At 45.2% G+C, this 23,087-nt stretch overlaps 6 protein-coding genes across 6 annotated transcripts; 4 read left to right on the forward strand and 2 right to left on the reverse strand.

The window, feature by feature from the left end:
• Window positions 1-281: 281 nt before the first annotated feature.
• Window positions 282-1,727, reverse strand: BCIN_06g02340 (hypothetical protein). Its single transcript, XM_001560384.2, has one exon. It carries the CDS (start codon window positions 1,602-1,604, stop codon window positions 702-704), a length of 903 nt encoding a protein of 300 aa, XP_001560434.1. The 5' UTR covers window positions 1,605-1,727; the 3' UTR covers window positions 282-701.
• A 133-nt stretch (window positions 1,728-1,860) lies between these two features.
• Window positions 1,861-4,322, forward strand: Bcnog2. The gene is made up of 4 exons (XM_001560385.2): window positions 1,861-2,026; window positions 2,080-2,830; window positions 3,197-3,951; window positions 4,005-4,322. The coding sequence occupies exons 1-4, from the start codon at window positions 1,929-1,931 to the stop codon at window positions 4,252-4,254; spliced, it is 1,854 nt and encodes a 617-aa protein (XP_001560435.1). The 5' UTR covers window positions 1,861-1,928; the 3' UTR covers window positions 4,255-4,322.
• A 143-nt stretch (window positions 4,323-4,465) lies between these two features.
• On the reverse strand, window positions 4,466-13,121 carry Bcfab1. Its single transcript, XM_024693391.1, has 7 exons — window positions 12,926-13,121; window positions 5,384-12,869; window positions 5,235-5,333; window positions 5,102-5,183; window positions 4,994-5,046; window positions 4,889-4,937; window positions 4,466-4,834 (listed from the first exon to the last, which is right to left on the reverse strand). The coding sequence occupies exons 2-7, from the start codon at window positions 12,617-12,619 to the stop codon at window positions 4,746-4,748; spliced, it is 7,608 nt and encodes a 2,535-aa protein (XP_024549177.1). The 5' UTR covers window positions 12,620-12,869; window positions 12,926-13,121; the 3' UTR covers window positions 4,466-4,745.
• A 427-nt stretch (window positions 13,122-13,548) lies between these two features.
• Window positions 13,549-18,373, forward strand: BCIN_06g02370 (hypothetical protein). The gene is made up of 4 exons (XM_024693392.1): window positions 13,549-14,015; window positions 14,073-14,237; window position 14,320; window positions 14,377-18,373. Exons 1-4 carry the CDS (start codon window positions 13,833-13,835, stop codon window positions 18,129-18,131), a joined length of 4,104 nt encoding a protein of 1,367 aa, XP_024549178.1. The 5' UTR covers window positions 13,549-13,832; the 3' UTR covers window positions 18,132-18,373.
• Window positions 18,374-18,610: 237 nt separating this feature from the next.
• Window positions 18,611-20,157, forward strand: BCIN_06g02380 (hypothetical protein). Its single transcript, XM_001560389.2, has 3 exons — window positions 18,611-19,046; window positions 19,113-19,492; window positions 19,548-20,157. Exons 1-3 carry the CDS (start codon window positions 18,995-18,997, stop codon window positions 19,995-19,997), a joined length of 882 nt encoding a protein of 293 aa, XP_001560439.1. The 5' UTR covers window positions 18,611-18,994; the 3' UTR covers window positions 19,998-20,157.
• Window positions 20,158-20,750: 593 nt separating this feature from the next.
• On the forward strand, window positions 20,751-23,086 carry BCIN_06g02390 (hypothetical protein). The gene is made up of 4 exons (XM_001560390.2): window positions 20,751-21,178; window positions 21,232-21,505; window positions 21,599-22,547; window positions 22,610-23,086. Exons 1-4 carry the CDS (start codon window positions 21,073-21,075, stop codon window positions 22,793-22,795), a joined length of 1,515 nt encoding a protein of 504 aa, XP_001560440.1. The 5' UTR covers window positions 20,751-21,072; the 3' UTR covers window positions 22,796-23,086.
• The last annotated feature ends 1 nt before the right edge of the window (window position 23,087 follows it).

Below are 23,087 nucleotides of genomic sequence, written 5' to 3' on the forward strand. Positions count from 1 at the left end.
GTACGAGAATGTCAAAGTTAATTTGGGGGTTCTGGGGGTAGAGTAGCAACTTTATGGCTAGACACGGCATTTCATTTCACGTAAGCTGTGAGGTGGCTACGCTGGGAAGATTGTCAAATTGAATCAACTTTCGGCCATAGCAATGAGTGGAAGACTTTGAAGAATAGTTGTACATGGACGGAAAAACAAACGGGCGGGGATGGGACACCATTTCTGAACGACAGAGCATTGGACGAGAGATGAAGGAGTGCAATATTTGACAATGTCACTGTCAAAAATAGTGTAGAAAGGCGATTCAATTTCTGATATTGAAGCTGTCTTATAGAGAACACTTTGAAACTTTAAGCGCTTAAATCTCGAGGCTTGCTTCTCGAACTAGACGAATTATTGCTCGTTCATAAGCACATTGAGATTGCCGTGACATATCTGAAAGTCGCCAATTAGATTGTATCTAAATGCGTCTCTTTTGAAACACCCTTGCCAAGCCCTTCGCAGTATGCAAGAGAGCCTCACACTATAATAAACGACAAATTGATGGGCATTGAAATCACAAAAACAACGCAACAATCTATGATTGCACTCGAAATGTGTGAAGGATTGGCATACAATTGGCGTGAGATGTAACATATCTTTGGGTACCTAGGTACTGTACAAGCAATCGTTATTGAAGCATCCAAGATACCCCTCATGATGCAAGCCTACTAGTCCATCTTCCCACCCGTCAATTCTTCTGCGATGTGCTGCATTCTGGTTCCGGTAATTACAGCAGGATGCGAGTATTTTCCGACCGCAGTCTTATGAGAATTGTTGACGCCTGAAAGCATATCCTGGACAGTGGGTGGTTTCTCGTGCACCTCCCAGATATTCCTCTTGTAGGGTGCATTCTTATCGAAAGGATTCGTGAAGATCTCATCAATCTTAGCATTCAATTGCTCCTCCGTCGTGATGAATGACCTAGCCTTCATGTACAGCGTATGCAATGCATTCTTTCTCTGCTCCTCTCTCTCAGCCGCCCTAATTTGTACCCTTGATGCCTTTTGTGCCAGTTCACTCTCTCTGTCTGGATCTGGAACAAAGCCTACTTGCAGTTTCGACATGGCTTCCGTAATCGTGGGGTTCATCAGTCTTTCGTCCTCTCGTTGGGGGGCCCGGAGTCTCTTTTCATTGGCCATTCGTTTCGAGTAGCTCTTGTGTGCAACTATGCGCTCCTGGGTCAATTTCCTCTTATGGAGATTTACCAACGCTTCCTTCAAGCTCTCACGTCGTTGAGTTGCTAGCCGATGCTTCCATGCAACATAATCGTTCGGGTTCTTGGGAGGTTTCGAGGGCTCACGAGTCACAGAATCTAGATACTTTTTGGAGATCTTGTCGGGGCCGCGGTTGGGGAAAAGATTTCGTGGAGGAGGTAGAGTTCCTTTAATATCTCTATGTCCCCGGGCATCTGGCTGTCGAGTGGTAGGTATTTCGATAAATCGAGGATTTTCAGGTCCAATAGCGCTACATGAAGTAGTGGTGGAGAAATTTCGAGATGAGACCGCGGTTGATTGACTGGGCCTGCATCGCCCAATGAAGCTCAAAGAACTCTTTGACATACTTGACGACATTGTGTTCAAATGATACCGCAAAAAAAGACGATGCTATGTGTCAAAAGGGAGAGAAGTAGGCCGTGAGAAGATCGGGTTCAGTATTCCGAGGTCATTCTGATAAAGGCACTCCTTCCTTACCTCACAATCGAAGTTGATAAAATATCTTTGGTTAGTGGAGATATATTTTTGAAGCTAACGCGGCCAGCCACACCTTAGCGCGACGCACATCAGCCACAACCCCCAAAAATCTCTAAAACTTTTTTTCCTGACCTTCGACTTCCTCTTTTCATACTTTTTTCTCAACCTCAAAATTTTATAGCGCATCGCGCAACAATCATCATTATGGGTACCGGTAAGAAAGAAGCGACCAGAAAGGTCAAGCAAGGGAAAGTAGGAGATGGCATGGCCAACGTTAAGACCAAGGGCGAGAATTTCTATCGGTATGTTCCCGCTATAACCCACGTTGACGGACTGAAAACTAACCATTTCACAGCACAGCGAAGCAAGCCAAGACCTTGAATATGTTTAATGAAGGCAAAGCTCGTCACAATGCCGCAGGAAAAGTTACTCAAGCCGCTACCTTCCAAAGTAGAGAAACAAAACCCGCACGAATTGAACCCAACAGAAAATGGTTTACAAACTCGAGAGTCATTGGTCAAGATGCCTTGACCTCTTTCCGAGAAGCCATGGCTGAACGCGCGAGTGATCCTTACTCGGTATTGCTAAAGACTAATAAATTGCCAATGTCACTGATCCGAGACGGACAAGGGAAGAACGGACTGAAGCAGCATCAAGCCAAGATGGCAGTCGAGGCGTCTCCATTCAGTGATACCTTCGGTCCCAAAGCACAAAGAAAGAGAGTAAAGCTCGGTGTCAGTTCATTGGAGGATCTTGCCGACGATAGTGTCAAAAGCCACGATACATATCTGGATCGACTCGAACAAGCAAAGCTTCTGAGTGGAACTTCAAACGATCCCGAAGCTGTTGGTGAAGCTGCTGCAATTGATGATGGACACATCACCAGTGCTCGAGAGGCGATTTTCAGCAAGGGTCAAAGCAAACGCATATGGAATGAGCTCTACAAAGTTATTGATTCTTCAGATGTTGTCATACACGTTTTAGATGCTAGAGACCCTCTGGGAACTCGTTGTCGGACTGTGGAAAAGTACATCAAGGACGAAGCACCGCATAAGCATTTGATTTTTGTACTAAACAAGTGCGATCTTGTACCCACCGGAGTTGCTGTAAGTTTGAATATTTCCCACATGTCAATCAATTTCACCAATCTATTGCCCCCGTGTTTGTTCCATCGTTAAGTCAAGGCATCTTCTGCACTATGTGCTCCTCACAATGGAAGGCAGTCTGTTACAACTTTGGTAGATCGAGTTCATTCTCGCCGCTCTTGACTCTCGGGTCTTGAGTAGGCAGCTCACCGTCTTGGAGAGTCTGTCGCAAAGAGTTCGATAATGTTTCGTTTGAGTTGAAGTCCACTTCCTCTTTAGCTAGTGGCTTGTGGTGGTTTTCTTAGTAATGATTCATACATTTCACCAGTGCACACAATATTATTTCACAAGCAATATATTTTTATGACACATGCTAATATACTGCAGGCCGCTTGGGTGCGATCACTCTCCAAAGATTATCCAACTCTTGCATTCCATGCCTCAATAACAAATTCCTTCGGAAAAGGATCCCTTATCCAACTCCTCCGCCAATTCTCTTCCCTACATGCCGATCGCAAACAAATATCAGTTGGCTTTATTGGATACCCAAACACTGGCAAATCATCAATCATTAACACGTTAAGAAAGAAGAAGGTCTGCACAGTTGCTCCAATACCGGGTGAAACAAAAGTTTGGCAGTACATCACTCTTATGAAACGCATTTATCTCATTGATTGTCCTGGAGTAGTTCCTCCTAGTACTACCGATACACCCCAAGATATTCTACTACGAGGTGTAGTCAGAGTTGAGAACGTTGAACACCCAGAACAATATATTCCTGCAGTTTTGAGTAAAACTAAACCACAACACATTGAAAGAACATATGCTCTTAAGGGTTACAAAAACCATATTGAATTCTTAGAGCTTCTTGCACGAAAGGGGGGAAGACTGTTACATGGAGGTGAGCCTGATGTTGATGGCGTAGCCAAAATGGTCCTCAATGACTTCTTGAGGGGTAAAATTCCATGGTTTACTCCGCCTCCAAAACTCGAAGGCCCAGAAGAAACTGGAGTTGAAGGACGAGAAGGTAGATTGGGCGAAATGCCACGGAAGAGAAAGCGTGACGAAGCTGGAGAATTGGTAGCTGACACATCTGTTGGAGAGATCGCCTCGGTGGCCGAAGCCGACAAAGGAGATGATTCGTAAGTTCTTGAAAGCCCAACACATCCGTACTTTACGCTAACATTCATTGCAGATTTGAAGGCTTTGATAGCGATGAAGAAGAAGGCGGTGTCGCGATAGATGATATCGCTGATGCTGAAACTATCGACAAGGCTTTTGGCATAGAGTCTGACGAGGAAAGCGAAGCTGGTGATGCTGACGAACCCGCCGGGGAAGAAAATGACGCTGAAGCTGTCAATGAGCAACTTCGCAAACAACTTTCAAAAGACTCAAATCCCCCGAGGCGGAAACAGCCATCTAGGAAGAAAGCCCAAAAGACTTGAGAGCTTATGTAGTTAGAATATATTAATGTTAATGCCAATGATACCCCCACGATGATTTTGACGTCACAATCACAAATGGTCTTGGCATGCTTTTCTTTTCTATACATAAATCGCTAAGTTTGAACAAATGTTATCGGTCTCGGGCCTTCTTAGACAATTACCCCAGTCAGTAATCCCATTTCCAAATCAAACACCAAGAGCTGTTATTACCTGTGTTCTTGAATTTCTGTTATATATTTCTAAATCCGAATCTTGGTTTTATGGGCTTTCTTGGATTATGTTTTCGTCTACAGTTGGCATGAAATACATAGCCACATCTTGACTGTTCGCCTCCCCAACCTAGCCTTTAACGGGATTGATTCTCTGTACACCGTCCAGTTTAAATGCCCAATTCCCAAATAAGTCTGTACATCTCCTAATGCAAGCCTGGCTTCATGTTGTGCCAAGCGCCAATTCTACCTGGCTCTATCACAAAATCGTCCCATCACATATCACAAAACTGGCGTTCTTGCCTCCTGCACCATCTGCCTTGAGTCTCTTCTCGGTCTTCCATCTAGAGGTTGGTGCCAACTATTTGGGGCTATTCATTCTGATTAGCAAATATAAGATCGCCAGGGAAAGGAAACAATGATACCTTGAAGGATATATCTATTCATCGCTTCTCTAAAACGGCTTTTGTATTCCTGTTTGCTTGTTAAGACAATGTAAATGTTAGTTTGGAAAGGAGGATTGAACGGACCTTAGGCGACGTGACGGTAGGTCGATTGCGGCCACCACCAGCGAAACCACGGTCTAGAGGTTCTCGTTAGCATGAGATGACAAGATCTAGCTTTGAATAAAACAGTACCTTTGATCCATGATTCTAACTTCTTGTCCCATGTGTAAGTACGAACCACATCAATAATTCCGACGACAAGTTCTTTTCGTGCCTTCATCATGTAAGTAATATGTTAAATCCCTATCAACTTAGTAGCACTCACCTCATCCACAGCCACCATCAGCGAGTAATCCATTACATCGTTTCGTTGCAAGAAGAGAGTATCATTGAAGATGGCAGATCGAAGAAGTTTTTTAGAATGCTTTACACAAATCAGTCACATGAACCTTGCATTGCTTTTACTTTACTTACTTCACGTGCAAATAAAGGAGACTCATAGATGAATTCTACCATGTTCTCGTCCAAAAGCACCTCATTCTGCTCCCCTGTAGATTGAATCTTTCTATTCCGCATAGATCCCTTCAGGTCGAAAATGCGTGTAGGGGAACGATCATAGAAAAGATTTTCCATTACCAACACATCCCACTTGATTTCCGTGCCCGTAGCTGGATTTTTAATAACAATCTGGAAGAAACCAAGCATTTTTGCAATGGCCGTAGGTAACTCATGAAATAATGCCTCGGATATAATGTTGAAGTAAGCTGGCGCGAATTTGAGGAATGCCTGAGTTTCAATGGGGGATAATTGTTTCAAGACCAGTCTGTCATCGAGTGTTTTCAAGAATACAGATTTGGTCTTTCCTCCTTTGGAATCCCATTTCAAGCACCGAGATAACGATTCTACGATTCGATCTGCTACTCCACACTTTCTTCGCACAGCATCAAATTGTTCCGCAAAGAAAATTTTGCATTGCATTCTTGCCGAAGAATCGACGAACGAGTACGCAAGATGAGTACCCGTGGCACGCAATAATGAAGTTTCGACTTCTGCTTGGTTGATACCATCTTCGCACATGTCTGGTGTACCATCTAAAGGCTCAGAATCATGTTCTTGAGCTTTTGCACATGCTGGGCCTTGTTGTCGAAGATCATCTAACTTGGTTAGATAATGTTCTGATGACAACGTAAAAGCTATCAACGAGCTTGGCTCATCCTCTCTAATGATAACATCAGAATCGACAAATATATGCTCACCAGCATTGATGGGATACTCAAGCTGGGTCCAACCACTGGCAGATCTCTCCGCCCAGAAATTAGTTAACATCTTCATAAGACTAGACTTCTCATGTTTTGGTATCTCCAGCGGAAGGTCGGCATTTGGTTTGCCCACACGAAGCGATTCAGCTAACTCCTCCGCGCCTTGCAAAAGATCACCAATCAAAGAATGATCCGCATCACTAACAGCACCTTCATCATCTGAACCAGTCTGACTAAAGTTTTGATGGCTGTCATCCGCTTCGGTGTCGGCAACAGCGCCTTCATTGGCAGCAGAAGTATCATTGGGCGAATTCGGCTGAGTCTCGCTACTAGGAGGATTCATATTAAGTTCGGCAAGCCCTTTGGTCATGCTAGTAGACTCTGTACTAACTCGTGTGGGCTCGGCGTCTAGAGAAACTTCGTCGGGGGGTCCGCGCTCCTCGACAGCTTCGTTGATATCCTTGTATATCTCAACAATCGGCTTGGAAGATGCCTTGGGGAAAGCTCTTGATTGTGTAACTTTCGCTGCCATTCGTCTCCTGTCACGTAGACGTTCTTTTTCAAATTCTCTACTCAACTGTTCAAAGTGCTTTGCTAGCGTTGTAACTTTGGATTCCTTTCGTTTGCTTTGCACAGACCTTGGAATGAGGGAGTGTCCCGCCTTGCGATTCTGTTTGAGCGACCCCAAGCCCAATCTTTCCGAAAGTCTTTTGTCGGTGGGTCTTACCGGCTCTGTCGTAGATGGCTTCAAAGGTTCAAGCAGTGGGATTTGAGTGTCACTAGACTTGCGCGCATCTCCTAGACGATGATATGCCTTGCTAGAAATTGGCTGCATGCGACGCAAGGTATTTGCAGGCTGCGACTGAGTACGATTGAGAGGAGGCGAAGCACCACTGCGGCGCGAGGTTGTACGTTCCGTTGGTCTTGGAATTCCAGAGATCTCCATTTGTGATTGCCCTTGCTCGCCAGAATGTGATTGGTTTGCCCTTCGTAGTCTCTCAATTTTCTCGGATAAGGTTGCTTCTAAAGGTGCTGTAGGTATTTCTACATCCGGGGAACTCTCCATTTCAGACGGACTAGATGTGAGGAAGTCAGATGTATCTGTCGGTGTCAAGAGGTCCGAAGAAATTTGTTGATCTGCGGTTTCTGGGATAGCGAGATCAAGATGTTCTACTCCCTCATGCCGAGGCGTTTGAATTTGATCCTCTGCCATAGATGATTGGGTTCCATCGGAATGCTGCGAATCAACCGTTGCTGGATCTGGGATTGAATTGTCTTCGGGTACTGTCAGCTGATCCTCGGGCGGTTCTTCTATATCCTGGCTTGGTTCTGTTGCCGTTTCCGTTGGTGCTTGGATTACGGATTTCTCTTCGACATCAGACAATGGTTCATTTGACTCTACAGACACCAATGATGTTTGAGATTCATCACGGTCCATGAACATCCTCTTGAGTTGTATCGCGGCGAGGCGGCGAATGTCCTTTTCCGAGGGAAAGAAGTTTCCGTCAAAATCTTGAAAGGCGTCGTCCCACTCCGCAACCTTTTCTTGCATGGCTCTTACAGCTCTGTTTAGTGGGATGATTTCATAGTATTTCGATTCCATATATTTATCCTGCAACTTGCGCAACAACGCAGTGTGTTCTTCTTGCGCACGTTTCGTTAAGCGTTCTATTTCGGCTTTGCATGCTTCCGCCTTTTCGGGTGCCACGCTATCGATGTTAATCCCCTTGATCCTCGAAACTACCGATGTCATAAACCTGTTCCATCGTTCTTCTATTTTTGTAAAAAGGTCGTTTTTCAACCTCAAATCATTATCTACTTTCCAGGTAATTCTTGTTCGAGGCACAACAATTTCGAGAAGGTCGATAGGATCATAGTGGATTCTAATGGCGACGTTGCGAAAGCCAAAATATCGCAAATGATCACGATGCAAATCATGGGGACAAAATCCTGCCCTGAGATGCAACTCGCTGCTCCAAAAAGATAGTTCTAAATACTTACCAAAAGAGTATTTCCAAGTACTTTCAGACATGGGCATAACTTGAGTTTCCTTCTGACATTTTTTGCAATAGCTCCACATCAAAATGGAATCCTGAAGTCCTTTGATCTTACAAGGTGATCTTTCAACAAACACAGTTATGCGTGCTTCGCCATGAACATAAGTTCGATGGTGCTCCGACATCTTACGATCGCAGCCATTAAACGTACATGTATTGTTGATCGTTAAGCACAAATCCTCCACATACTGGCCCAATGTACAATCGGGATCTATTTCTGCCGATATTTCATGCTCAGTGTAGAATGCGAGGGTAAGAAGATCGGGCCCAGCGCAAGGAATCGAAGTTTCCGTGCAGACGACTGTGTATAGCACAGTAATATTTTGGTGTTCATATGGATCGAACAGGTTGAGATTCCCTTGAATAGAATTCTCCCATTGCCGAGTCTGTGTCTGGTAATTATGCAAAGCCTTGTCGTACTCAGCATCATGTACAGCGTGCAGAACCTCCATGATTTGCCTAGGTGCATTTTTAATACTCTCATGGACCATGTCGGGCTTTATGAGCTGAAACTTCTGCGGCTTCGACTTTTCTGTATCGGTCTGCTCTTCAAACATGTCTTGGTCACGAAGTCTTTTCAAATAAACAAGTCTTCGCTCCTGCTCTCTAGCCCTAACCAATAGATAAGGTTGCATAAACTTCACAAATGGAGAGGCAGATAGGATTTTAGTTTGGTGCTTGGCAACCATATCGCTATAAAAGGTTGGCATGGGTACATCTTCTGGTAGATGGTCGTCATGGGAAGAGTGAACATGTGATTCATGTGCAGAGATCATTCTGGAAATTTCCGGCTGTTGGTCAGTCGATATAGCTGTCTGAGTCTCCATAGTAGAGTCCGGGTTAATGTGAACTTTATCAGCGGATACACCTTCATTGTTGCCTGCCTCATCTTGAGAAGAATCTTTGACTTTATTCGACTCAGTAGCAGCCTGCAATACATTGCTCGCGGCCACAACTGTGTCTTGTTGAGGTATAGCATCCGAACCTATGAGTTTCGAAGTCTGTCCATTTTGTCTTGCTGGCGAGAGATTGCCAGTTTCTGCCACAGACGGGATCAAAACAAATTCATCCCTCATTAGGCATGTTTCAAGCTTTAAATTATAGACCACGTACACCATGAATTCAGTGATCTGCTTCATTTTGGCAAGTACAGGCATGCTAGCACCCCGGAGAGCGATGGTACATCCTAGCTCTTTTGGGCATCCAGATAAATATATGTAAGTCTTCTTTCTTCCTGGAATATCGCCATGGACATAAGTTTTCACATCAAACCCAGAACTCTTGCCTATGTGTACTGGCTTTAGAGCTACCATGTCGATAGACGAGATGACCTCTGTCTGAGCACATCTTGAAACCGCTTCTATTACTGAAGGTTTAACATTGTAGATAACAGCAATGTTTGCCTCGGCGAGATATTGCAAAGCAAGCCCGGAAATATGCTTCTGAACCAGAAGAAGCTGGGGACGCAGAGATGCAATTCGATTCACCATGTTTCTCAAGAACTCTTTCTCTTGCGCGATAACAGGCTCCAGACTCATAAAAGACGATTGATGACGTTGATATTCAATGGGAAATGATACAATAACAATGCGGGGATTCGAAATACTCCTAGGCATGCTTTTCAGAGCCAGATTCTTGGTGAATACGACGCCCGATACATATGAAGTGTCACCTGGTTTTCCACCGGGTATCTTTTTTAACTTGACGTAATGGCGAATATCTATATCATCACCGCGCCGGACGTCTGGATTTACATCGTCTGTGCACTGAAGAAGAATAGGTATTAGGGCCTTCTCCCAAGAAGCAACGTTTGGAACGTCTGCATCTTCAAGTAATTGATGTAGCAGCCGCCGGACATGATGTAAACTAGCATTATTTAACTCTATAGCAGGAGCCTTAGCATCTCGCATTGATGCACTTCGAGTCATTTTTGAAGACATGCCTGCCGGCGTGGGTACATCTGATAAGAGTTCCGATGTAGCGATGTCTTCATTCACATTCCCAAACCCCTTCGCTAAGCCTGTTGGCTTCATTTGTCTTGGCGAGGGCCGAGTATGATGTAAAGTGTTACTAGCAACGCTCAAATTACGACGACGATTCGGTCTTGTAAAAGCCCCCACAGTTGCACTAGCATCTTCTAAGCCTCGACTTGTGAAACTGATTCCACTGACACTTTTATCACCAGTTCTAGCCCTATGTCTTTTGGTAGCGTTCAGCAAAGAGCCAAAACCCGCTCTGTCATTTTCGAAAGGAGAAGTTGTAGTGTTACCATTGTTCAAAGTAGCAAAAATACTCATCTGTTCATCGGCGCTTGAGCCTTCATCCGACATGTATGGTGCCAGGTCTGGGTCAATAATATTATCGTCATGGAAGGCTGGTAGACGTGTTCCTTTTCCGATATCATCGGTTAGTCCCCGATGGAATGGTGCTCTGTCTCCGGCAGGGGATTTGAAACGACCAAGAAAATTGTGTTTTGACTGGTGTCGCCTATGGCTGGAAGATGGAGGTCTCACAGCAGCAGACAAAGCTTTCAACGATCTGGATGAGCTTGGGCGACTCAGTTGCGGTGCATCTATTTCTAAAATGGCGGAGCGCCTGTTGGAAGAATCTCCAATTCGTCGCGTGGCAGGTATGGCCATCATTGGGGTCGCTAGAGGTCTAGATTCGTCTCCTATCTTCACTGGATCATTTAAACTCTCCGGCAGATCTATTTTAGTTGATGTGGAGGAGTCAAACTTGGCCTGTTGAGAATGGAAGAAAGTCGGCAAGCCTGACTCGTCATCCGAATCGTCAGAACCGCTACTATCGTGGCGCCTGTTTATAATATCGAGGCAAGTCGTACACATCCGAAGTGAGCCCTGAACACCAAATCTTTGACCTGAAATAGTCTGTGTGCATTTTGAGTCAAAGATACAGCCGCACGTTCTGCAATGATGTTTTCTGCGAAAGGCAGTGAAAGGATCGCCGCATAAGAAACACTCTTTGCAAATGTCATCAGCCATCCAAAATTCCTTACTGAGGACTTGTTTTCTCATTTGTTCTAAGCGAGCGCTGACTACTTCTGCACTACCTCCATTTGTAGTGGTGCCGGGTATGCGAGCTCTACCAGAGTAAGTGCGTGAAGAACGCTCATCTGTACCAAAAGAATCATGCCGTACATGATTATGTGCAGATGTATGAACAGGACTAGCTTCTGCCGTACTGCGGTCTGTCGAAGAGGCACGTGATCCTTGATAGCCAGGGAGATGTGACTGAGTTATACGTTCGACAGCAGGGGCTCGCCTGGAAGTTTCTGGGATGAAAGGACGCGGTGTTGCATTCGGTCTTGGGTCTGAACTCTTTATGGAAGAAAGTGCAGACGATGCCGTTTTAGGGTTACTCTGAGATTTGGCCCTTCCTGTAGCGCTGCCATCACTAGCACGAAAGTTGATCTCCTGGGAATCCTTTTTGGGGTCTAAATTGCCTAGCGACATTCGCCCAGCCGATTCGCTTTTCATGTGCTCAAAATCAAAAGACTCCGAATCGTCTAAGCCCGAAGGATGGCCGGAAAAACGTCTACTTTCGGATGCGCTAGCTGATCCAAACGTGTTAGGGTGAGTGTAATCTGACGCCGAAGCTGGTTCGGATCTGTCTGAAGCACCTTTTCTATTTGCTTTGTCTGTAACATTTCCATCCGAACTTCCCAACCGAACCTTCTCTCCCTCTTTGAATGCAACCGCGTTGACAGGTGCAACGGTAGGGACAATAGCTGAAGACGAGGCGTTCTTGACCATTGGATTGAGAGGAGGCCTGGTTGCCGATTTTGAGGTTAAGGGTGCCGACGAGAGCGAGGCTTTTGACGATTTGATAGCATGTGACTGCATTTCAGACGAATTTCCCATGAACGAAGATACGGATGGCGACTGAAGTTGTGAAGACGTGGTTGAAAGTTGGATGGGTGAAGCAGTAATGCCCGAATCCTCGCGCGCAAGACCTGCAGAACCTTTTGAACCCGGAGTAATATTCGATGCATTTTGACTCTTGATTGAAATCGTATCGAAGCTCTCATTGTCACCTTTCACGGAGGTGCTTCCTGCTTTATCTTTTCCTACTCCAACTGCGCCTTTAAAACGACTGTATAGACCACTCAACCCATTTTGCATAATATCTCCAGCTAAGCCTTTACTTTCAGGGTTCGAGGAAGATGGAGGTGGGGGAGCAAACTCATTGAACGTGGTAAGGGTCTCTGACTGACAAGCAGTACTATGTATTTTATCAAGAGCTTGTGCCAGCTGTTCCTTATCGACGGGGGTGGTCGCAGGAAGTGATACTAACGATTCTCGACGAGATCGTGCTGCTAGTGGAATCAATAGCGGCGCCATCACAGAAGGCTTTGGGGATCCATGAGATGACATCTTCTTTTCCTACACACGCTGGCAAGCTCTTCGTTGAGCGTGGAGAAATTGTGAGGGTGGATTCAGAGCTCTTGGTTCTTAGCAAACCGACGCTCTCTCTCCTATCAAGAGCAAATCATATATTGTGTTCGATAAACCACAGTTGTGCGACAGCTTAGACCGCTTTGAGTTTGCGCATTCACGGCATGAAGTTGATTTGTAAAGGTAGATGGGTTGTCTTGCGGAACGAAATGTGCAGATTGCTCTTTGGCTGGATGGATGGATGGTCAGCCAGATGAGATGAACGACCTGGATAGAATCACTAACTGGAAAGTGGTGGCAGCATTTCTTATGACAATGACAATTTACTGGTATTATTGCATACGCTACAGCAGTATTTGTTTTCGCTTTATGAGTCGAAGAGTAAGCTGCATTTTGGGAAGGATCAATAGAAACGAATGCACTTTGTTTGAAAAGCGTTGTGAGAATATTGGAATTTCCCCTCATGCAAGCAGTTCACACCTGAGTGGTAGGGTCGCACGGGTAGCTTCACATGGTCGAAAAAGCGCCCCACCAAATCACGTTCACTTTGATACCTAGGCGTCTGATAGCAATGTAAGGAGGTGTTGGAGTCGGAGTGGTGTGTTTATGGTAATTTGGAAGGCTGTAGATGTGTTCATCCCGCTTTCGGTTCAAAATCATGACTTTCTGAGTTGTTGTCGAATATTGAAAAGAACGTCTATTTCCTGACGATATCTACCCTTCAGTACATAGAGAACAAGGTTTGCAAACTGCTATGACGGCACATTGGCATTCCGATCACCATCAGCCACAGCCACAGCCACACACGCCAGCCACATGACCCTTACATGCTCACTCTTGCCTAGCACGTGCCTAGGAGGTGCCTACTCCACTCTATTTGATATCGCGAACGCGTCTTCCAGATTATAGTCAAATCAACTCAAATCAACTCAACTCGACTCAACTCGATCCATTCACTACACTCTACAATCTGAATGCTATGAGTATTGACTGCGTACTGGAAATACTGTCGCTACAATAATCTTCTTTTATACTTTCCAGAAGGTCCACCTAGGTAATTTAACAAAATGTTATGACACTACATTGTCTTTGCATCTATGAGTTGGTGAGATTGTGATTTCAGATTCACAGATTCATATTCGGATTTGATATTACAACACCGGGTATCAAATCCACAGCAATCAACTTCATCATGACTCTCTTGCGAGGCTGGCTTGCCCAAAATATTGAACAATCGTTGGAAGAAGCACTGGTTTGGCTGAAATCAACGTGTGTGGCACATGAAAATTCCTACAAGTCTCACGAACAATTCTCTTACGAGCAGGAAAGACTCTCCATCAAGCTGGAAAAGCCTGGATTGATTCATCTGATAAGTGTGGGTCCATCACTTGAACCTTTTTCTCAACAGTTCTGTCTATTGACACATGTACAGGACAGCAAGGCGCAGGATTCAATGCAGTCTATGATGGTATCTGATGGTACCACTAAGATCGCAGCAATATTCCAACAAGACTTTCTGAATCGCTATTTGGAGAAGCACAAAAGGACACTGGGCGAGTTTATTGGAGAAACTCTAGCGGCGGAGAAGTTGCAATTGGTACGATGATCTCGCCACTTTATAATAAGTTCCTAGGAGTACTAACTTCGACTTCGGGTGTGTGAATTCAATATTCCTGTAGAGCTACCAACCAGGTTATACCTGGAGATCCCAAGTTTTAAGCCCAAAGGGCCGCAAGATGTTTCTGGCTCAGCACGTGCTGTAGACATTGGAGGAACCATTGGTAACAAATTAGATGCAATCAAGGAGTTCCTGAATGCTGAAAATCGCGGGAACACTGTTTACCAAAATTTCGAACTCGAATCCCAAAACACTTCAACACCTTCACAGTCTGTTATGCTTGCGACACAGGATCCCGCCAGTATTTTGGAATTAAGAAGAGAAAAGAGTACTGTTTCTGATCTGGATCGACCAAACCTGCGCACTGCGAATTCTGATGTCCTAGCAATTCTTCAGAATGGTACGGCCGTTCAAACTGCAGATGACAGTCCTCATCTCAGTAAGCTAGAACAACCACTTGACTCGGCCGATACTACGGAATTGGCACAGCGACTTTCGCCAAAATCAAGTTTTGTTGTTGCCGGCAATTTGGAAACAGGTAATGAAACGAGACTCATAAACGATTTGCAGGTCCAAAAGTCTCCCAGGCCTTCCATAGACGAACAAAGTAATGGCAACAATAGTATGCCAGGGGATGGGAGGCCTAATGCAAACAACATGACACTCGAGGCTATGGAACCTTCCAGTGGGAAAATATACGATAATTCTCCAATCAACGAAGCATTGCCATTTCAGAAAACCCTTTCGTATAATCTACACCCTTATGGTCGTATTTCAAAAGAACAGAACGACTGGTGCAAGCGTCCGGACTCGGTTGCTTCGTTCTCGGATGGTCGTAGATCCACACCAAATCTACCCCCAGCAATTTTGAAATCTCAACTAGCTTTTTACGAGAATTTGCTCACTACACGAGCTTCAGCTACTGCTGAGAATGCAGTACAGAGCAGTCAGGCCTCCAAGCCAGACTCGAGCCAGGACACCATCGAGACGGAAAATGGGGATGATTGCAAGAATAATCCCGGTGCCCTTCGTCAGTCGAAAGACACTGAAGAACATGAATGTACTCTTGAAAATCCGCAGTCTAAAGCTCTGCTTGATAGTGATGATGGTCATCAGTCGGATAGTGACTCAAGTGACATGACAGAAGTTAGTTGCCCTAGTCCAGAACGAAATTCAAGACCTAGACAGGCGATCGAGGAAAACCACACCTATCAAAATTCAAATGGAAATCGTACAAACCCACCAATAGAGCACAGCGATGATGAGGATCATCATTTAGATAGCGAGTTGAGTGATGCGACGGAAGTTAGCTGCCCTAGTTCAAAACGCAACTCAAGGCCCAGACAAGTTGTTGGGGAAAACGAAAGCATGAAGCGGATTGCAGATCGAGAGAATTCTCTAACGATGGAAAATAGTGACCGAACGCATAGTTCCGATAGTTCTGATGTGCCAGTCTTAGAGGCTCGTCAAGAGACTATCCCGCAATCTTCTCCCAATGTCACAGAAAACAACGCGACTTGTGCCATTAAGGTCAAAGCATCTACAGCACCAGTCCCATACCCATCTAATAGTCTTTCCGATGATGAGGAACTTGAAATGGATATTCCGCATGTCTTGGGCGACGAAATTCGGAGCGAAAATTCTCCACTTTCTGCTGACGTAGACAATGGGGTCCAGAGTCGCAAATCACCTGCAGATGATCTCCCACAATTTTCACAGCATCAGCTCGAAGCCGCGCAGCGTAAGTCTGAAGTACAGGTCGAAAAGACTCCGAACCACAAAAAAAGGCTGAACACAGAATTGTTATCAGATTTTGTGATTCCTGGAACTTACAATAACCCACAAAACGAAACAATTGAAGACAGTTTATTTGTCCCCGAATCCGGTCGAATCCAGTCACCCACACTTCCGAAAGCACCTTCTCAGATGATCGACACATTCGGTGAGACGCCTCAAGACAAAAACGAGCCAGATAACTCTAAGATTCAACACTCTCGTGACCAGCAGGTATCATCAAGGCCTAGTGATCATATAGCTTATCCGAGCGCACCAAGAACTCAGTATTTCCAATCTGTACCAATTCCCAATCTTGATGGGGCTATTTCTGATGGCTTGCACTCTCCCAGTAGGAGTCCTTCTATAAGCTTTCTACCATTAAGCCAGAGTTCTCCAGAGCAAGGGCATGATGGGGACCGTCCTGTCAAGCGGCAAAAACTTACAGACCCTCTAGCTCTACAGCAGGTTTTAGGTTTCAGCCAAGAGGAATCGCCATATAAAAACAGGAACGAAATGGTTAGAGCCAACAGGCGTGAGATACGAGAGGTCCTACAAAGACGATCACCAATGACAGGTTCAGGAATACTCAGCAATGATACCGAGGGAACACAAAATGTGGCACTTCCAGAAGATTCCCAAATGAGCCGCAATATATTCGAGAAAGATTTACCTGGTTCAGTAATCTCTGATCAGACCTTCACACTGTACAAAAACCTACTTCCAGGCCAATCATCTCCCCCTTTTAACGGTCGCAACACGGCCACAACTTCAATTCTACCCGGAAGAACTCGGCCGAGCTCAGAGAATTCCTACCAGTCGAAACAGCAGCCCACTTTACTCTTTGAGAAGTATTCTAATACTTATCCACGCTACAAGGGTAGTAAGAGACAATTCATTTGTGCACTTGTATATCTGGAGTGGCTTGAGACCCCCACCAGACAGCCTCGGGCATCATTATGGGATGATTTTGTTTGGTTCTATACTTTGTACATGGACCATGTCCTCGACAGTAGAAACAGATTGAGTGGAATTAGATTCTATAATGAATTGGGGATTTCTGATCCCTATTTTACTCGCTCTAATAACAGAACAGGACCGATAATCACTACAGAAAGCCTCAAAGCTGCTTTATCGCCCGAATCTCCAGATTATGGTGTTATTGAAGACTTGCGTGGAAAATACAGAAGCACTGCTTCGCATCCGCTGATTGGTCCTGGGAGCATCAGAGCAAGCTCTGTGAGGCAACAATCGAGTGAGCTCAATCCTGTTGCAAACACTGATACCCCTTTACGGTCAGAAGCCTCTACTCATATTGAAAAATTTGCCTCACAAAAATCCTCCCAAAGTTCTGATCGACCGCCATCATCAAGAAACGAGGGACTCTCACCAACGTTGCAAAAGAAGAGGCGGAATCATTCAAAAACAATAGCCTCGAGGAACGGAACCCCAGAAGACCTTTCACTGCCAACTGTAGCGTCAATATCACAGTCAAATTCATCTAAAATGCCAGAGACAAATGAGCCGCCATCAAGGGCTTCAAAAGAACCTGGAAAAGCTCTAGGAAGGTTTTTCGAAACCCCGAGTCAATTGTCATTCTTATCAGATGTAAGATCGCCGCCTCATAACAGTTCCCCGCCTCTTCAAAATCTGGCATCACCACAGAGTTTGCGGAAGACTCCGGATGGTCCATCATTAGTACAAACAAACTCTTGTGAGTTGGCAAGCCCAATTCACAGAGGAACTCCACGTATCGTGAGTGAAACAGATTCTTCGAGAAAACGCAGGTCGCAGGAACGTTTATCAAAATCCTCTCGTGGAAGATCAGCATCTCCACCGCCGCCACGGAAGATCCAGAAATATACGACAGACTCAAATCTACCGGAGAAGGTTGATGCAGGCCTCGAAAACCAAGAACAACAAATGAGCCTTGGAAAATCAACAAAACTCTCATCGATCGCATCGACCTTCAGTGGTAAGTGGGAATTTGGCAAGTATCTCGCGCAAAGACGAAGGGAGAGCGGCGTTCGTCGTTCAAGATTGACGCCAAGGACTAGCTTCGGCTTGAAGCCAAGATCTGGCAGGGACAATAAAGGCTAGCACATCTAAAAGCGTGCGGGTGGGGGTCGTTCCTTCTTCGAAGCTAGCCCAGTGTTTAAGAATCTGTACTTAGTAGTTGTGGAGAGAGGCGTGTCAACTCACAAAAGGTTATCAATACTCAAGAATAATACGAAACACATTAACAAATTGTGTTCGAGCACCAATGTGAGAGAGCTGCTCTGCTATTCCATTCAAACATCGCTGCCCTTATGGCCCGGGCTCAGGCCATAAAATAAAATCTAGTCTAGGGAGGGTGTGTAAGTGGGGAGCTGTCTACGTGATAGGCTAATGCTATTGAAATATGAATTAGAGGCCCACAGGGACTGCATGGCATGTAAAACGAACTCTTGGAAATAATTCATACAGCACAACGTTGAATGAGTTGGCCAATAGCAAACACCATTTACTACTGCATGCATTGTGTGAAACTGAATGCACATGTGTATATATGTTCTCTAGACATTAAAGGAACACATTTAGGTAGATTCCCGTCAGAGAAATGGGGCATTTCAACAACATACAAGTTACAATGGCATCAATATTAATTATACGAACCACTCCTAAAGGACCCCTCATTGCCACATCTGATACGATTAGAGACTAACTCTCACCGTCCAGGGATAATAAGGAGGTACATAAGCAACTCCCTTACAGCTCACATCCTCGTATCAATTCATTTCAATCAATCAATCACGTTGCTTTTTGGGCCCTCCTTGCATGAGATCCAACGCCTCCTCCTTAATCCTTTAATGCTTATGTAGCATATTACTTTCACTCACCGTCCTTATATCTTCTTTGCCCACATCTCTACTTCGTCGCTGCTCAACAAATATTGTTTAGAATCAAGTCAAGCAATTTCAAACATGTCATCATCAAACCGTTTTTTGATCTGGGGAGGAGAAGGTTGGGTTGCTGGTATGTCGAACACCCCCCCCACCCCCTTTCAAGAGCTTCTGAACCGTGCTAACCCAGTTTCCCCAGGACATCTCAAGACTCTTCTCGAAAGCCAGGGAAAGGAAGTTTACACCACCACTGTTCGCATGCAAAATCGGGAATCTGTCATTGCAGAAATTGAAAAAGTCAAGCCAACTCATGTTCTTAACTGTGCTGGCTGCACTGGACGCCCCAACGTCGATTGGTGCGAGGACAACAAGGAGGAGACGATTCGAAGCAATGTTATCGGAACATTGAACTTGACCGATGTTTGCTACTTGAAGGGTATTCACATTACTGTCTTCGCTACAGGATGTATCTATACCTATAACGATGAGCATCCAATTGGCGGACCTGGATTCTTGGAGACTGATCCAGCCAACTTTGCTGGCTCATTCTACTCGGAAACTAAGGCCCACGTTGAGGAGGTTCGTACAATCTCTTCAATGATTTCGGAGACAGATGCTGACAATTACTGCGCAGGTTATGAAGACATACAACAACACCCTTATCCTCCGACTTCGAATGCCCGTCAGTGATGATCTCCATTCCCGTAACTTCGTCACCAAGATTGCCAAATATGACCGTGTAGTCGATATCCCCAACTCAAATACCATTCTCCACGATCTTCTCCCTGCTTCCATCCTCATGGCCGAGCACAAAGATACCGGTATCTACAACTTTACCAACCCAGGAGCCATTTCTCACAACGAGGTTTTGGCTCTCTTCAAGGAATATGTGAGACCAGATTTCACATGGAAGAACTTCACATTGGAGGAACAATCCAAGGTCATCAAGGCGGGACGAAGTAATTGCAAGTTGGATACCACTAAGTTGGTCAAGAAGTTGAGCGAGTATGGATACGAGGTCCCAGAAATTCACGAGGCGTACAAGGGATGTTTCCAAAGAATGGCTGCTGCTGGCACCAAATAGATGGGGCTCGCATGTGGCATGTAACATGGGCACACGCAACGGCTGTAATTCTGTGTCTTGTCGTCTGAAGTATTTCTCTACCCTAAAACGTGGTTGGATATCTTCTTCGATATCTTTTAAATAAACATACTTATTATTATTGTCCAATATGGCCGGCCTATGATTTTCTCCCATGTACACTTGTGGTATATATGACTATAGCCACGAGCCAGCATAACATTGTTGTCAGAGGGGCTACGATGATACACAACGGTTCTACGTACGCCAGCATGAATTCTGCAGCTTAATTGTTGCTCCCGCATGCCATTGATACAGATGAACATGTTCACAGCCTCGTATTGAGCAGCCAATCCATGTTTTGCGATGATAGCCACCCAATCTTTCCCAATTCCTCTTTCTTTTATGACGTTTCCGTCTTCCCCAAGCTGATTCGCCGGGTGCATTGATGAAATCTTAATCTCAAAAGTACTCGCACACTGTATTTTATGGATCCTTGGCTGCCCCTCCATGAACGAAAATTTCATGCAAACGAACTGAGACAACACTAGCCTTATTACTGTGTAAAAACAAAAGTACTAGGTAGGCAGGTAGGAAACTTGACAGCAAATGACCCGATAATCAAAATCCGATATAAAAAGAAAACAATAACAAAGCCATCGTCAGATGTAGCTAATGAGTATCCAACTAGCCAAATCATATAAATAACGTCTCTACACAAGAGAAAGAAGAAAAGGAATGACAGACATTGGAATCGTTCGTAATCGTGATTGTGAATACCTGCGTGCCCAAGCTCATCAGCCACCCTCGCCTTCGCTTTTATGTCAGTCAGTCAACAAAGCCTCGCGTCATACTGTCACAATCTCGGCATTCCCATTCTTGAATTGCGAGAGAAAATAATTTCAGCCTTACACCAAAATCCTACCAAGTCACTGTATATTCATCCCATCCCGACTTTCCTTGTCAGTAAAGTCGCGGAATATACTGTTTTCTCTCTACTCTATCTGTTTACCTATTACAACCAACCGTTGGGCTCAAATAGCCTCATTCCCTAGAGTACCCCTCAGCAACCGTGAAAATGGTTGTCGACACCACATACTACGAGGCCCTCGGTGTCAAACCCGACGCCACAGAATTAGAAATCAAGAAAGCATACAGGAAATTAGCTATTATCACCCATCCGGGTAGGTACTTCTCCGCGACCCTCTGAAGCCGTGCGATATTGATGTAACCGCAGATAAGAATCCCGGCGATGACACCGCTCACGAGAAATTCCAAGCTATTGGCGAAGCATATCAAGTCCTCAGCGACGAAGAGTTGCGCAAACGATATGATAAATTCGGAAAGGATTCTGCGCAACCTGGGGAGGGATTTGCAGATCCGGCAGAGTTCTTTGGAACGATCTTTGGAGGGGAAGCGTTCGTGGATCTTATTGGAGAGATTACTTTGATGAAGGACTTGACGAAGACTATGGATATTACGATGCAAGAAGGCGCGGAAGAGGAAGAAGAGTGAGTTTGGTTCTATTGAGACTATGGGGCATGGCTTGCGGGGCTACGTGATGCTGTCTGGTTATATGGAGGAGTTGGCTAATGCGATGATAGATTCCCAGGAACCGAGGCAGCGAAACAGGAGAGTATGGCCGCAGGAGAGGAAAAGGCTGGACCATCGGCGACAGAAGCAGATGGCAAAACTACCCATGTCCCCTCCGCATCTGTGTCTGATACCGCAGACATTCCTACGCCCGCATACTCGGAGAAGCCACCAGTTGTTCCCAGCCCGGCTGCATCGGGAACATCAACTCCCAGACGTACCACACAAATTCCTCTCCGTCCAGCTATTATGAACCAAACCGAAGAAGAAGCTCAAATGGCTGCCGCAGGCATTACAGAAGAGGAGAAAGAGCTGAGGAAGAAAGAGAAGAAGAAGGGTGGTCTCTCCAAGGCCCAGCGTGACGAACTCGCAGCTTATGAGAGAGAACGTGCTGCAGCTCGCAAAGAGCGAGTCGACACATTGGCAAAGAAGCTGATCGATCGTATCAGCATATGGACAGAGACAGATAAGGGACCCGATGTCACCAAGGCTTTCCAAGAGAAGACACGCCTCGAAGTAGAGAACCTCAAGATGGAATCTTTCGGTCTGGACATTCTCCATGCGATCGGTCAAACTTATCTTCAAAAGGCTACCGGACTCCTTAAATCCCAGAAATTCTTAGGCATTGGTGGTTTCTTCTCTAGATTAAAGGATAAGGGAACCATCGCAAAGGAAACCTGGAACACTATCTCCAGTGCTATCGATGCGCAAATGACCATGGAGGAAATGGCCAAGATGGAAGAGAAGGGTGGCGAAGACTGGACTGACGAGAAGAAAGTCGAATATGAGCGTCGCGTTACGGGCAAGATCCTCACAGCCGCATGGCGTGGAAGTAAATTCGAGATTCAAGGTGTTCTTAGAGATGTCTGTGATGAGATTCTCAACGATAAGAAAGTTCCCATGGCGAAAAGACTTGAGCGTGCTCAAGCTCTCGTTATTTCTGGTGAAATCTACTCCAAGGTATATTTCCCCCATTTTTTCCCCCTTTCATGATTATCGAACTACAACTGACAAAACCCCAGGCTCAACGTAACCCAGAAGAAGAAGGCGATTACATGGCCTTTGAACAATTAGTCGCCGAGGCAGCTGCAAAGAAAGAAAGCAAGAAAAAGGGAAAGGATAAGAAAGAACATGGTCATCATCATCATCACTCACACGGAGATGCGCAAGCTGCTGCAGATGACTTACCTAACGTTCCTAAAGCCTAAATCCAGGTGAAGAGGTTAGATAAATCGGGGGTGAAATGACAGGGGAGTGGAGGTAGGAGAGAGGCGGGACTTCAGTAGTAGTATATTATACCTAGCTAAGGGACCTCATATTACTGCGTTGATCAAAGATCAAACGTCTTGATTAGGATTGCAGTGTGCCAAGAGCACGATCTGTGGATTTGGGCGTGGAAGAGTAGTGAGTAGATGTCATGTCTATGTCATTCTGGTTATTTTGCATAGGGAATGGAAGGGAATGAGAATGATAGACTTTCAAATGCTATATGAGATTTCA

The sequence above is a fragment of the Botrytis cinerea genome, chromosome 6, assembly GCF_000143535.2.
Source record: "Botrytis cinerea B05.10 chromosome 6, complete sequence".
NCBI classification, from domain to species: domain Eukaryota; kingdom Fungi; phylum Ascomycota; class Leotiomycetes; order Helotiales; family Sclerotiniaceae; genus Botrytis; species Botrytis cinerea.